At 35.4% G+C, this 15,442-nt stretch overlaps 1 protein-coding gene across 4 annotated transcripts in view; it reads right to left on the bottom strand.

Annotated features, from left to right (window-relative positions):
* The window catches only part of LOC110384389 (kinesin-like protein CG14535), a 254,390-nt gene that overhangs the window by 38,137 nt on the left and 200,811 nt on the right, over nucleotides 1–15,442 (bottom strand). For all 4 annotated transcript variants that reach the window (XM_049840490.2, XM_021345664.3, XM_064037574.1 and 1 more), the window contains one exon: nucleotides 14,033–14,204. In XM_049840490.2, the coding sequence (XP_049696447.2) occupies nucleotides 14,033–14,204 (172 nt within the window). The remainder of the gene's footprint in view (nucleotides 1–14,032; nucleotides 14,205–15,442) is intronic.

Raw genomic sequence — 15,442 nt, forward strand, 5'->3', positions numbered from 1 at the left:
AGATTATTACCTACGTTCCTCGTGCCCCGAACATTCGCATTTTGGCGCGCTACTTTCTTAAGAGATTTTCCGTTATGGCACCTCCGCTAGTCATTTTGTTCTACATGCCGCTTCCATTATGTAAGATAAGTCGTTGAGACGTACATCTAGCTTAAATATTATGAAGTAATTCCCTTTGAGCTAATTTTGTTGAAATTACCCTTTTGTTAAGTGAATATACTATTTAGGTGATAGTCTTTTAGGGACGTAACCTCTTTAGAATGTGCTTGAATTGCTGGTTAAATACTTGGATAAATTCTTTGTTAATTTTAGATGTTGAAATGTTAAAGTAGAATTTTCTTGACACCAAGATTCTTATCGAATTTTGATACCATTATATTTGTACTGCCTGTTTTGCTGAGATACCAGAAATAGACTGGGGTTTATTTGTAAATACCTTCTCATTTTATGGACGGATTGGAAGCCAGAAACTTTGCCTACGCCTAACCTAGCGTATCATATTTAAAAAATCGCAGGAGAAAATCGCACCTTTCAACATGGCAGCACCATGCTTTTGTATGGTCATAAAGTTAGTCCCACATTTGCAAATCAAAACACAACTTATAACATACCTACATAAATTCAACCAACATTAATTAGGTGTACCAACCAGTAATTACTAATGACGTATTAGAAATGACGTCATTGAGCGTCGCTATGTCGCGCGTATACCGCGCAGTGCCGCAGGTAAGCTCTAGTAATTAAATCCACATATTGTGTTTTACAAAGGGAAATGTACAAATATTGACATTATGCTAGGGTTGGTTGGTTCTTGCTTTTGTTTTGTTTACTGTTTATTTGGTTAGTGTACAATTGTAGTGTAGTTGTTTAGTTATACATATGTTATGTTTATAATACTTCTTACTCTGTACAGTCGTCATCAAGTAAGTTTGTCGCTAGATTTAGCCAAGAGTATTTTTTCTCGTTCATTTTGAAGAGTGCGCTCTCTATTAAACAAACTAGAGACAATATAGTTGGTAACTTCTGAACGGCAAAGATATTTGAATAGAACTGTTTTATTTGTTTATTTTCCTATTAAACATATTTCAAGATTGAAGCAGGTATTTGGGTAAGATTATACACTGGTCTAAAATCCAGTTCAGGTATTTGTTTTTTAGAGATCAAAAGATTTTGATGCCTATGGTGTCAACCCTGCAACAGAGTGTGTGTTCGTTAATGTTAAATGGATTCTTGATGCAGAACACAATGCACTGTTCAGTGTACACGGTTTGAGGTTTCCATCCAAATGGTTTGTCGAATCGATGCTATGGAACATTCTCGTAGTTTGTACGTTTCAACAATTAATCTGTTCAACATTTATTCTTTCTACTCTTTAAGACGTGATTTTCACTCGCATGGTGACGTACTTATCTACAAGCATTGGTATATCTATTGACATAAATATTATGTACTTAGACCTACACAATATTTCCAGAAATACTAATCGAGGGACGTTTATTTAATTAGTATAGGTAACTAGCACCTACTCTTCTATATATGTATCTACATTCAGCTCCTACTTAAAATGTATATACAGTTATTCGCTACATTCTTCTACATTCGTATAACTTTTAACAGGAGAATTAAAAAACCAGCCATACACAACAAAGTGAGGTAGTAAATAATAAAAAAAAACTAACGCAAAACTCCTGAACTATCTAAAAATACAAAGAATTTAGGTGCACTCGAGCGCATAAATCTTAACCTAAGACAGCTACCAGGAACGAGGTACCACAAAAGTTTTGCTTTGCATACAACAATATTGAAGGTTAAAAAGTATAGCTTTTGAAATACCAGTGACAAACTACCCCGGGCGGGGTCGCGGGAATACGTTTGTATGTGGGCTGGGTGCTACTGAGAGCGGGTGCGGGTCTGTTTATTTGGGCTCGGTTGACTACGTTCTCGTGAGTATGTGTGTACTTGTAGGAGTATAGAAGAGTGTGCTACAACGGTGTGTTATTCCGTTGTAGGTACTTATCTATGAATATTCTGAAATTTTTGATTTGTTGCATTTTGATAGAAAAAAAGAAATATTTGTTGAAAATAATACGGAAAGAAAAAAATGTCTGCACGATAGGTTATATGAGGAATAGCCGAAGATTTTCGTCTGTCTACATTAACCTTCATACCTATATCTACCAGCTAGTTTGTATAAAAAAACTAAAATATTTTCAATTTTCGGTCGGTTTGCTAATTACAAAAATAAAAATGCTGCTAAATGTACCTAATATTTTTCTAACAAATCACATTTTTACTAATAGAACAACTTATAGCTATAACACTTCTAGATCATTCCCCTTAATTCCGCTCATTCACCACTATGACATGACCCTTACATACAGTTAAAGCGAGCGTACGAGCGGTGTAATGGCGTACATTAGTTAGCCGGACCGTACAGTCGCTAACTAAATAATTATCGCGTTGAAACTCTGATTATGTTGTGCTTTACTTCTGTTTATTCGCTTTAGAGTTTTTATTTTTGTTGGTGACTGTACTAATCGATTTGTTTGTTTGTTTGTTTAATTTATGTTATATAGAATCCTATGGGAATGCAGTGTTATAAAATATGCTATTATTCGATACCAGTCGTTTTCCCGCGGTTTCACTTGCGTCCCGTGTGAACTATTGCCCGTATCGGGATCAAATATAGCCTACGTTACTCGCAGATAATACAGCTATCTAATGGTGAAAGAATATTTAAAATCGGTCCAGTAGTTTTTGAGTTTATCCATTACAACCAAACAAACAAAGTTATCCTCTTTATAATATTAGTACAGATATAATATTAGTATAGATATAATATTAGTATAGACTAGCCGTTTCTTCGAGGTTTCACCTGCGTCCCGTGGGAACTACTACCCGTATTGGAATAGCCTATGTTAATCGGAAAAAGTTTAACTTTTCAAAAGTGAAAAGTTAAACAAAAAAATGTTTCCTCTTTCTTGTATTAATGTCGATTTATGCGGTAAAATAAAGAAGGAATGTTCACATACCCATCTTACAACACCTAGATAGGATGCAATCCCCAGACAGCAAATATTTGGTTTGTTCGAGCTTCAAAATGGCAATACGTTGACGTAGCCCTGGAGCATGTTGTTTAGGCGTAACTGCGTTGTTTTGAGCATAGAAATAAACCTTTTTATTATTTCAGCCATACACAATTGTAGAATAATTTTAACTATGATTTTAATCGTTCTGTCATTTTTTTATCTATCTCCATACCTGCTCATGTGTGTATGGTTGTTACTACTTCACAATCAAACGGCTGGACAGGTTTTTTTATGAAACTTGGCAACTGACACATCAGAACAAGATATACCTGGGCTAAATTTCATCCGGATAAGGCTCATAATTCCTTCAGTAACGACCGAAACCGCTGGCGTAGGTATGTATTAAATTTAGATTTATCAATATCGATCAGATAATATTTTCCTGGAATCTCTAAGCCAAGTATTCACCCACTCACGGTCAATATTTCAACCAACTATTTCTATACATAAAGCAGAGTGCACAATGCACCTTCTACCAACATAATAGAAACGTTATTCATAACGGTAATATTCACATAAAAAAGCGCCATGTATTTAATACTGCCGATAGTATGTACTCGTGGCAGCGTGCCAAGCTGTGGGATTATTTTATTTAAAAAATCTTAGTTTCAAACTAAACATTATTGTTATTTTGTAAATTGGGAAGTTTGATACACATAGGTACTACAAAACCACCTTTTGCGAGGAAACTAAGTTTGGGGCTGCTATTTAAATCGTCGCTGTATTTTTATTTGGAATTTTGGTGCCTTTGAACTTAGTGCCAAATCATTTAGGCGCTCCGAAGTTGGCTATTTTCACGATGCAGTGTGTCATTTTGACTATCCTAAATTAATAAAATACTACGACGCATGCGTGAGACGTCGTTTCTCAGGCGCAAAGTTATTTAACTGTACCAACGTGAGTCTCTGAAATAATATGTAGGTATCTCGAACACCCTTGAACTTGAAGGAAAATTGTAAAAAATCCTGTTATCATCAGCTTGCCCTGAGCTACATAGCATCAATGAATTCTCTACAAGAGGAGAGGCTTGCAACAATGTGAACATATTATGACGTGATGATTACACGTCTAGATTTATAGTACACCTAAATACAAATAATACAGTTTCTCTCCTACATAAACAAAACAGTATTTAACAGTGTGGGTAGTACGCACAATGCACGAGCGTGGCAAGTTGCCAAGCTGCTGATAATTTGATAAAAACGCGCTGTGGACAGGCTAGCTCACTCTATTAGCTGGTTCATATTAGGTATGTTTTATGATTAGGCTGGCTTGTTTTAGTAGTAAAATGTATTGTTAGCAGTAGTGGATCAGAATAGGTGAGTTTATTGCTAAAACGGTGGTTTATAGCCGAGGTTTCGAAGCTAGTTTTTCACAAATTGCGAAGTTGCAGTCAAAAACACGACTCAAAATAACAAATTACGTATAATATATACGTAACATTCCTAATTTGTTCCAAGTTGAAAAGCTAAAATATAAGTATTAGTAACACTCTTGTATTCTTAAATAGCATAAGACTAATAGAATCTTTAGTGCAGAAGTTCATTCCTAATCGTAAGCTAAATACGATATTCATAATACCCTATATTTTTTGTACTATCAACAAAAGCAAACGGGAGAGGCACTTATGAAATTATTCTCATTGCTCTAATTATTATATAGCGGTTTATTTTGCCAGAACACAGCCTCACAAAGGCGTGGGTAATTGGATAAAAATGCAAGTTAGTTAACTCCACTCGCGTGTGTTGAAAACATAGGGGACAATTTTGTCACCCGGCACGCTGTTGTCATAATTAGTTGGTAATGCCCGCAATTTTGTGCGAGTTCAGGCACAAAATTAGCAAATTATTAGGTAGTTTATAAAATGCTGGCAGTTTTTTTAATTAAACACTGCAATTTTGATAATGTTTACAGTACAGAAGCAAAAATAAAATGGCATGAGTCTAGAAGTAAGTAAGTCTGCACAACGCATGAATGTAGTTAAAGTGGTACATACGTGTGTTTAAATTTCGTATTGTAGAAGTTAATTCCAAACGTGTGCCAATAGTATAACTTGCGATGACAATTTTATTAATAACAATATTTCACATTAAAAAAATGCATTGTAGCCATATAGCTCAACCCAAAGCCAATGACACTATCCTGTATTTATAAAACTGGCGAGCCCGCCCAAAATTCGCTCACGTATTTTGCACTAATTCGATAAATACGTGGCTTACCTAAGCTCTCGCGCTTTCCAGTTTTAACCAGATTACGAATGCTTTGTACTGCGCAACTTGTGAAGTAGTCAGATGTGTAGTGTGCTAATTGTAGATCGTGTGAATATTCCATTTCATTTCAGTGTAGGATTCTGTATGCTGTTTTTGTTTTTGGGGATTGGGAATATTGGTTATTTGGTTTTGGAAGTTTTAGTTTAATGTATACTGATATTATAGAGCTGAAGACTTTGTTTTTGCTTGAACACGCTAATCTTAAATTTGTCCAGTTGAAAAAAAAACTTTCATTGTTAAATAGTTCATTTATCGAGAAAGGCTAAGGCAGGCAGCAGCTAGTCAGGTATTACAAGTACATCAATATCGATGACCTTATCAAAACGTATACACTTATACAGCCTATATTTACATACAATAGATAGTATAGCATAGTATGCGTTTATATTTATCATGTAACCTGAAATAACTGCAACAATTTTTGAAATAGGAATTTATGATATTATGTGGCTTATTATATTGTGAAGTAGTCATTATATTTTGACATAAAACTATTATGATAAGTCTTTTTAACACCCGGTTTTTGTATTTCATACAACTTATTTTATTCTAGTGTGACATTCATATAAACAAGTGCCCTAGAATTTAGTGAATCGCCATCCCTTGGGTCCAAAACGGAATTTTCATCCGCACAATGAGAGAGACAAATATTTTCTCTTATATTAGAGGAGACGCGACCCATATTGTTTTTATTGCAAGCTTTTATTCTTGTTATGTATGTATGTTTTGTTATGTGTGAAGAAGTATGATACTTTATGAGCATTTTTAATTCAAAGTAGGATAAGGTAAGGTACGCAGGGCTAGTGCATCGCATATTTCGTTCAGATGTATTAAAAACGGGGTAGAAATGAAATTGAGGGTCAGTTGAAAATCGGTAGTGTTACATTTATTGAGATGCTTAAAGTTTCAATACGAAGTTAATAATTTACAAAAATAAGATCCGGTAAAACAAAAAATACATCAAGTACCTAATCTCAATCAATCAGATTGATGCACAATAACTCTCCAAAGATTATCCTAATTGAAATTCCATATACACCCAATATTAATATACAGTTTAACCCATTTCAAAACACAAAACAAACTCCAATTCGGACCAGGTAATCAACTTTGGGTTCGTACAATTCGTCCTACATTTTCATTCCCCGTTTTTGGTCGCAACAAATCCCAAATTGATATGTTTGGGTCTCATCACGCGAACATCAAAGGGGAAACTGGGTCTGTAGTGGTACCAATAACGGACCCTTGGCTGTATAAATCATCTATAGTTTGGGATGATTTGGGAATGTGGGGTAAAGTGTGAGTTGTAGCGATTTTTCGTATGTATGTATTTCCACATTAATATTACGAAGGTTAAAGCTTGTGTGTCATGTTTGTTATTGTGTCAATTTTTTTATGAAACTTGTGTTTTTTTATATAACCATGTGGTTTATTCATATACTTTTTATCCGAGTTCGGGAAGTAGTTTCCTCAGGAAGCGGGTGAAGCCGTTGGAGGAAGCAGGTCCTAAATAAAATTGAAAGAATAGTTCCCAACTGTTTGCAAGAGTTATGATCTTATTCAACCTTACTCATTTATCAAAATATAATGAAATCACAAAATTAAACTAAGTATTGTTTACCAGCTGTTAGAAAACTTTGCCTAAGTTAAATCAAAGTAATTAAATTAATTTTCATTCACAGTCAAGAACAGACGAAATCCCACCGGGAAACAATAAGCAATTTGCGATAAAATTAACAGCACATTACTCAAAGACTTGCGTGTACCGACTCATTATGTCCAATATATCATACTTATCTGTACCTTGTGTATATTCGTTTATATAAAAAGGGAGCGATATAATCAATAAGGAGCTTAATCCCGCGGGCAGCGGCCGCCGATCTCATTGGTCGAACAAATTGACAGACGGACAAGTAGTGGGGGAAACGAAGTGTACATTGATAGTTTTTATAAGTTCTAGATATGACTTATATAAGATGCGAAGAACTACTTACGAAGAAACAAAATACAATTACCTACCCATAGATCAATTTCTTTTTATGTACACCTACACGTAGGTAATATACTTTAACCAGACGTAAATTGATTCCTAAATAATCATAATTTATTTATGAAAATAATACACTTACCTACCTGAAGATAACCTAGACATCGGAAAGAGTAGCTTACAAGCTTCTTCGAAAAATGGGCCATCTAAACCTGAAAGATTTTTAAAATCAGATCTCTAGTTCCTACGCTTAACGAAACAAACTCTTCAACTATGTAATTTTAGTATCAAAGAGGAAAAAGGGCTCTTCTAGTAAAACCTGCATGGGTCCGTCTACCGCACAGGTCCCACGAGGGCCAAGCAATATTATTACGGGCCAGTAATGCGCAAGATTGTTTTGACACATTCATACAGACACGTTTGTTTGTCTGTTTACACACGTGAAGGTAACCTAGTTTCGAAGGTTTTATTTGGATTGACAGCTTGACGTTTGTTTTCTATTGTTTTCGTAAGTTCTAAAATTAAAGCTGTTTTTTATTAGGTCGATGTTGAGGCGGCATTTGTGCATGCTCCATTTTTTTACTTGCCAAAATGCTGTTAGTAATATTGAAAGAGTCTATATCTAAATAACAGTTAAGAAGACCGAAGGAGTTATAGAGTTCATCACTCGCCTTAACTTGTAATCGAAATGTAAGAAGTTCATAAAGCTGTAACAATAATAAAAGCGCCAGTTAACGCACACTAAAGCTGTTACCAACAAAACACGAGAACCACCACCAAGAAAACATAAAAAACGTGTCCAATTTCCACAAAACCCACAAAAAAGTGAAATTCACACTGAATAAAATAGACACAGAGCAAAAAGCCTATTTTCCCTTAAAAACAATGGCGTTACCCGCCTCACTAAATGTCAAAAGTAGCGCGTCTTATCGGTAGTTGGGTAAACCGTGAGGACACTTTTTGTTTCTCCCCCCTTCCCCCACATTCCACTCCATCCAGCTTACGTAGCTCCTTGAATTGCAAATTTCACTCGACTTGTACCAACACGAACTGTTTTTTATGTCGTACGTACAATTCGGGATGGAACACCTTTGTACGTAGTTTTAGAGTACCGTATGAAAATGGCTTTGATTAAAAAATAATTATGAATGTTAGTTTTTTTGTAGGCATAAAAAATATCATGCATAATTTTTATGAAATTTTCGCAACAATTGAAGACGACATTCAGGAGTGTATGTATAATTTTAAGTAGGAATAATTTTTGAATTAATGTTTAGGAGTTAATTCGCATTTATGTGATGAAGATAAGTTTAGTGCATTGCTTATACGGAGATAATAAAACTGGCCATAACGTTCGGGCGAGAACTAGGAGTTTCAACTTAAACTATTCCGAGTAACATACACTTAAAACTTTAGACCGCTATGAGTCAAATTGCTACCCTTGCTTCTCTTAAAACTATTCTGTTATATTGCTACGGAACCGTCAAGTATATCTGACTATCCTTACTACGAGTGATTACCTGTAGGAGATTTGTTAATTTATTTACGATAACTTCTCACTCGTAGACTGTTAATAGCTCACGTTAAATAACTTTGCAGTTTTAAAAATGTCTTAACAGTCTGCATACAAAAAAAAACTGTCATTCTGTCATTCTGGCTATCAGGCTTTCACGCCAATAGTGAGACAAACTGAGATAGTCCAGAGCCTAAGACATGACATAGGGAATGTTTTAGCCGGTTGCGGAAAGCGGTTCTCCGAGGGCATGAGTGAAACCGCTGTAAATAGCTAGTGGCCCATATACTCTTATATAACCCACTAGCTACAGAGGTAATTCCTATTTACATCGACATGCTCCATGAGTAAGGTTAGCATCACGTATAAGCGTAGTCCTATGAATAAAGTATTAGCTGGAAGCCGCAGATGCGCGTCAATAGTCACACGTCACTAGCTGTCGGGAAGATCAAGATTCCCACTTAGTAGGTACATACGTCTTTGCTGAATGTAGCTAAAGGATTTCTTATTTATTAATAGGAACGAGAAATCCCTGGTAAATTGACAAGGAGGTACTTTCTTTTTACACTTATTTAGGGCGCAAATTGTAATGAGAATTTTTCAGGGAAATCAGCAGTTTCAGTTTAAAAAGCATCGATATTTTATATAATCGTTTAAATATGTGTTTGATCGATATGATGTGGTGGTCGACTTTTTTCACTTTGGAATTTTGTATACCTACAGATATAAATATATGATGTATCAAAATAGAGCTGTACAAAATATTTACGTATAATAATGAAGAATGCAATTAATTTTATCGAAGTTTATAAGATGCGCTATCCAAACTAATAAATTGACTGTTCTTCCACACTCAATTTAACAATATTCATGATTAGCAATTTATTAGCCTACTTATTTCCTCACAGATTAAGCTTATCTATACATACTTATAATAAATCTGTAGAGAGGTCAATTCTGTACATTGAATATATTTCCAAAATAACTATTAGTGGGTGATTAGTGATCGATACTGATGCCAAAACTGCAATCAGATTTTTTTTTTGTCTGTCTGTCTGTCTGTCTGTCTGTATGTTCGTTATGGAAACAAAAACTACTTGACGGATTTCAATGAAACTTGAAAAATGATTCTTCATACTCCTGAGCAGGTTATAGGATACTTTTTATCACGCTACGATCAATAGGAGCAGAGCAGTGAAGGTAAATGTTGGGAAAACGGGAGAAGTTACTCCATTTTTTAAGCTTCCGTCGCGTGTGCAGCCCTAATGGTTACAGCTACATGGAAACCACGTATGACGGAAATATTCTTCATAAAATTATGTAAAAAATATCCCATGACAGCATATATCTATCTTTTATGGTTGACTCACAATGACACGTAAAACTCTCGTATATATATATATAATATAAGGATCATTTTTGTGCAACTGTCGCCGCGCTCGACGTGGCTCGCGACGCGGCGGCTGCGCGAGCTTCATACAATATTTGGCTCTTGGTGCGATTGATGCGAATAGACGTTCAGAGTGTTCAACCTTATTGCGCGACTTTTAGGTTTTAAATAATGTATTTTTAACTTTCTTTTGTTGTTATTTTATACAATAGGTTAGTACCTATTAGTTATTTTGGTAGTGTTTAAATATTCGTTCAAATTACAAATTATTAATAGTTTACATTTTATTTCTTAAAGTAGGTACGCATAGATTTAGATAATTGGAGGGGCTGGTGTTTATTATTTCTTCCTCTCTTTGCACGAAGTCCGACTCTAACGCGGACGAAGTCGCTGGCAGAAGCTAGTAATAGAATAATCATAAATAGGATTAACTGTTGCTTCCGTGTTGGTGGTCTTAAGAAAATCATGTTGGCTTTATTTTTAGCTACACTAATATTATAAAAGATTATGATAGAATCTATGTAAGATGAACATTAGTTTAGAAACTGCTTTTTCAAACGAATTATTTTATTTGGAAAATGCTTTTAGTATGGTGATCATTATTCTACCCAAAATCCCGCTGAAAACGGAAATTTTACTAATTTACAGGCTATCATCTATAAATTAGACCACAAAATGAATGTATCATGTACATTTAATGATACGGTTATTACTACAGTTATTCAAATGTTTATGTTCAAAGCAAAATAACTACACAGTATCTGTGGGTTTATTTGTGTTGTTAAACTTAATTATATTTTACAATAATGTTAGTTATTTTGTTAATTTACGAAGCAATTATCGTTATTTCAGGCTTTGGAATGTAGTTAATATGTTGTTGTTTTGAATAGATCGTATTGTTGCGTTGTTACTGAATTGTTGTTTATTGTTCCATGTTTGTTTGCGTCCGACAATAGTTTACGTATTTATGAAAATGTAGTTACATTTTAAGGGGTATTACTAATACTTATCGTATTATGTTTAACATTAAGCTACTGCAATGGAACTCACTTACTACTGTTTTACCAAAAACATCTTCAGAATCTCAAACAATAGCAACAAAAGGATAGATGCTTATTTAAAGTAGCCTTCCTAGATAATTTGGGCTATAGAAAACTGAAAGAACTATTTAAATGATTGGCGTACTTTCTGAGGTTGGAACGTTTAAACTAAAAAAATATTAAGCCTTATAGTAATCAGTAGTTTCAAAGAAGTTGTAACAATAACTTCGAAACTTCAAAAATTCTTCTCTGTTTCTTCAAAAAACTCTTTTAAGATCAAATTATATTTAAACGTTTCTTTCTTCGCCATAAAACCCTTTGACGCGATATCCCAGCACCTGCATCTTGTTAGCGCGTCACTTATCACATTAACCCTGCCGACGCCGCGGTAATTGGCGGCGCGCAAATAACTAAATAAACTGGCGCGACGGTGCACGCCTTTGCGGAATATTACAACTGAGTGTATATGGTGGTGGTAGTAAGTACGTGAATGTACTGAAGTAGTTGGGAGGCTTGCAGTTTTTGGTGTTTAAGAAAAGATAAGAACGAATGGTGGTGCTGCTGAAATAATTACCTATAGAAAGAATTTGCATCGTGTTCCCATAGTTTCTTGAGAAAGTAATCTTAAGTGAGTTTTCTACGCTTGGTGACTTGGTGCGTCAGACTTTTCAGGCTCAACAAGTAACCGTTGATAATAGAGCCGTTGAGATGAAGCCATACAAAACAAGCAGTTCGTCACGAAATTGTAATAGTTTATACATTTTCAATCGTACTTTAGATCTGTTGACTAAAATCACCTAAGCTTATACATCTAAAACTAATCACGACACACTCAGGCACCGTAAACAGCAGCTCAAACAGACGTTGACGTTCATTCAACATTCAAAGTTGCTCAGACAGATGATCAGTCGAATACCTAAACCTACACTGCACGTGTAGTCTGCTATATGCCCGGGATTCCAGTTGCGATTCCCGCAGTGCGCCTCGTTAGTCCGCTGTCTTATGACATTAGCGGTCTGTCCGACGGGCACGTTTCGCGTTCCAATCGGCCATTGGTCTTTTAGACCGAGCTAGCATTCGACGGTTAACTAAATAAAGAGTTGTTTGTCTAGTGTTTTTGTGTTAAAGTGTTTATTGGAAGTGATCGGAAAATTTTACTGTTGTGTATGCGTAGTTGTGACTTGTAATAAGATCAGTGGAAGTTTTGTGCATTTTAATTTCTATAATCTCAATGTTAGCAGGACTTGAAGCCAGATTTAATATAAAATGACAAAAATTTGTCATGTTGACGGAAAAATACAATTTTTTTTTTTTCTTGAATTAACGTGTATTTATTAGAATAACGACAACTATAAAGTTTTGTCTAGAAAATTGCAAGACGTTAACAACGACTAAAGCAATAACGAATAAGCAAAAGACTAAACTGCACTCGAATCTAATTAACCCGTCTTCTAGCGAGCATTTTATGTGCGTTCACCAGACGGTCGTAAAGACCATTACCGGCATTGTGAAGGTTAATTCCCGGCTCTGATACGTAGCTGTGCAGCCATTTAAGACACGCATTAATGTGACATAAATCCCGTTTCGTGTTATCTCTTAAGGGATGGGTAACGATGTCTTTTGTCGATAAGTTCGTAATATAGCGGCTGGTGTTCCGAAATTGTGAGCGAAGATTTTTAATGTACTTTTTGCTGGTGTAGATTAAGAAGAAAATAATAAAGTATAGAAAACAGTGACCAATTTTCCTAGAGCTACAAAGCGAAGTCTCTAAACAAATGAAAATTACACTAAGTATGTCACAATATTAAGAACTAACATCTAGAACTATAAACACGCAGTGACAATGCAGTCGGGCACGATCCTCGCTGACAGCGATGTGAATCAATTTTGTGATACCTACATAGTTTTTATAGCCTTTGGAAATGTGGTGATTTAATTTGTTATAAGAATGTATTTGTGTAAATAAGTGTATATAGCTATAACGTTAATATTGTATTATATTAATACTATAAGGACTATAAAGAACTCAATTTATCTACTAAAAAAGCTCTTAAACCTCCTATCTTATACGTAGCTTAAGAAATAAATCTCCCGTAGGTACTTCTCGATCAGAACAAAGCGATATCCCCTTGGCATCGTCAAGGAGCTCATTAGCGAGATCATCAGTTGTCTCATTAGGTTCAACCAATTAAAGTGTTGCTTAAACCGCTCTTAAATCATTGCACCGTGACTCGGTAAGTTGGTACCGTTGTTCAGTACTTTGGTAAATATTTTTAGTGGTTGATGGAGTTAATGTTAAGTTAAACTTTGAGTTTTTGGGTTTTCAGTATAATTACTTGTCTGTGATATTTTGCTTTAACGTTTTTGAGTGTTTTTTTTTTTTAGGATGGATTATAAGTAAAGACTGCAAAAAATCTTATGAACTTATCTTGAGTTGATGATAAACTGGAAATGCTGAAAGAACTCGCCTAAAAAGTTTGAAAGCTAGCGAAAACTGTTTCAAGAAAATGTTATTATTCGAAGAATGTATTTCTGATTCCTATCATTGTTAGCTAAAGATGCCACAATACTTCTTTTACACGGAATACTGTCACTTGTCATACTGTCATTGTCGCAATTCAGGAACAAAGTCTCTGAATTTTCATTCCAAGAAGTTATCAGCACCGTACGTGATAAGACGCCTGTTACGTAGTGACAAAATGCCTGGTCAACCAACCAAATTCTTTCATACAAATAAACTGACCTTCCCAACACCAGTAGGCTCCTTCACTCCCAGCCTCCTCAGTAACGCAGGCGGCGGCGGCGGCGGGTTGCGGTGTAGCGCCGCACTGAACCCGCTGGCCGTCGCCGCGTCGTCGTCGCGTCGCCGTCGCTCGCGGTGCGGGGAACCGCCCGAGCATTTTGTTGTTGATGTCCTGTTGACAAGAGAAAAGAGGTTTGAAAATGGTAATTTTGGAGATTCGAAGAAATTATTGTTGGAGTAACGCAGAATAACGTAGAAATAAGCAACACCAAGTTCTCATGTGTAGTTAGTGTGTACATATATGGTAAAATAAATATTTGTTACAATCGAGGTTATCGTGAATTGCTGCTAAGCTGCTATTGCTAATTTATTTCTTAAACATATTTAAAGGTAAATTGTTTCTTACAAAATTTACAAATAGTCCGCTTAAACATAAAACAGCAAGAATTTTTTTTAACTACTATCTGTAAAAAAAACCTTTACAAATATGTACCTACTTACTATCGCCAAACAAAACAACAAAACAGTACATTATTCAATCGAATTCACTTCCGATTCCATTTCCGACAGAAAAATTAATGTTGAAAGACCCATCTTCCGGTCCAATCGTACCTCCGATCATATTTCATACATTCCGATGGAATAATTGAAAAATAAGCAAAAACCATTTATAACGTCCGTTTCGTGTTAAAGCCGTCGAAGAAGTCGGAGCCAAACCCGAAGTCAGAGTCGGTGTCGAAATAAATGCCTTTTACGTGACGGCCCAAGTGACCTTTTTACATTTTTCAAAAATTCGCTCTGCCGTCAATGGCGGAGTGCTGTGATGCATAGGGGGCAGACAGACGACTTTGTGAATACTTATTTGAAAGTAAACAAATAGGAAAAGTGTGAAAGGGACTCGGTTATGGAATGTTAATTGATTTGTGAGTAAAGTGGTACTGTGTAGGAGTTGCAATCAATATAAAACAACCAACGACATATAGTACCTACCTCTATAGTTTTATTTTCATTATTCCTTGAAAAAAGCAAATCCAAAAGCATTATGACCAGTAATGACAAAAAAGGATGGCCATTTACAAGGGCCAGTTTTACTTTTAAATTCAACCTTCTTCTACTTTCCGAAATTCGATATTCAACTTTTTTAAAACAAAATAATTCGCTGTCATCTCTTGACAGATGTGTTCCTAATTTAAAATAAAAAATAACAGCTCAAATTCCTTGAGTTTTTGCAGCCCGTCTACGTTGTATTGTAAAGAGGGTTGCACACGGTCTAGTGATGGATGGCGCTTACGTGTCGACGGACGACACCGCTCGTATTTTATTTTAATGCCATCGGCGTAACACCCGTCTCACAGAGGCTTAAAATTGAAAATTCTCCATGTTTAGGTATCGGAAAAATGAATATATTTT

The sequence above is a fragment of the Helicoverpa armigera genome, chromosome 13, assembly GCF_030705265.1.
Source record: "Helicoverpa armigera isolate CAAS_96S chromosome 13, ASM3070526v1, whole genome shotgun sequence".
NCBI lineage: Eukaryota > Metazoa > Arthropoda > Insecta > Lepidoptera > Noctuidae > Helicoverpa > Helicoverpa armigera.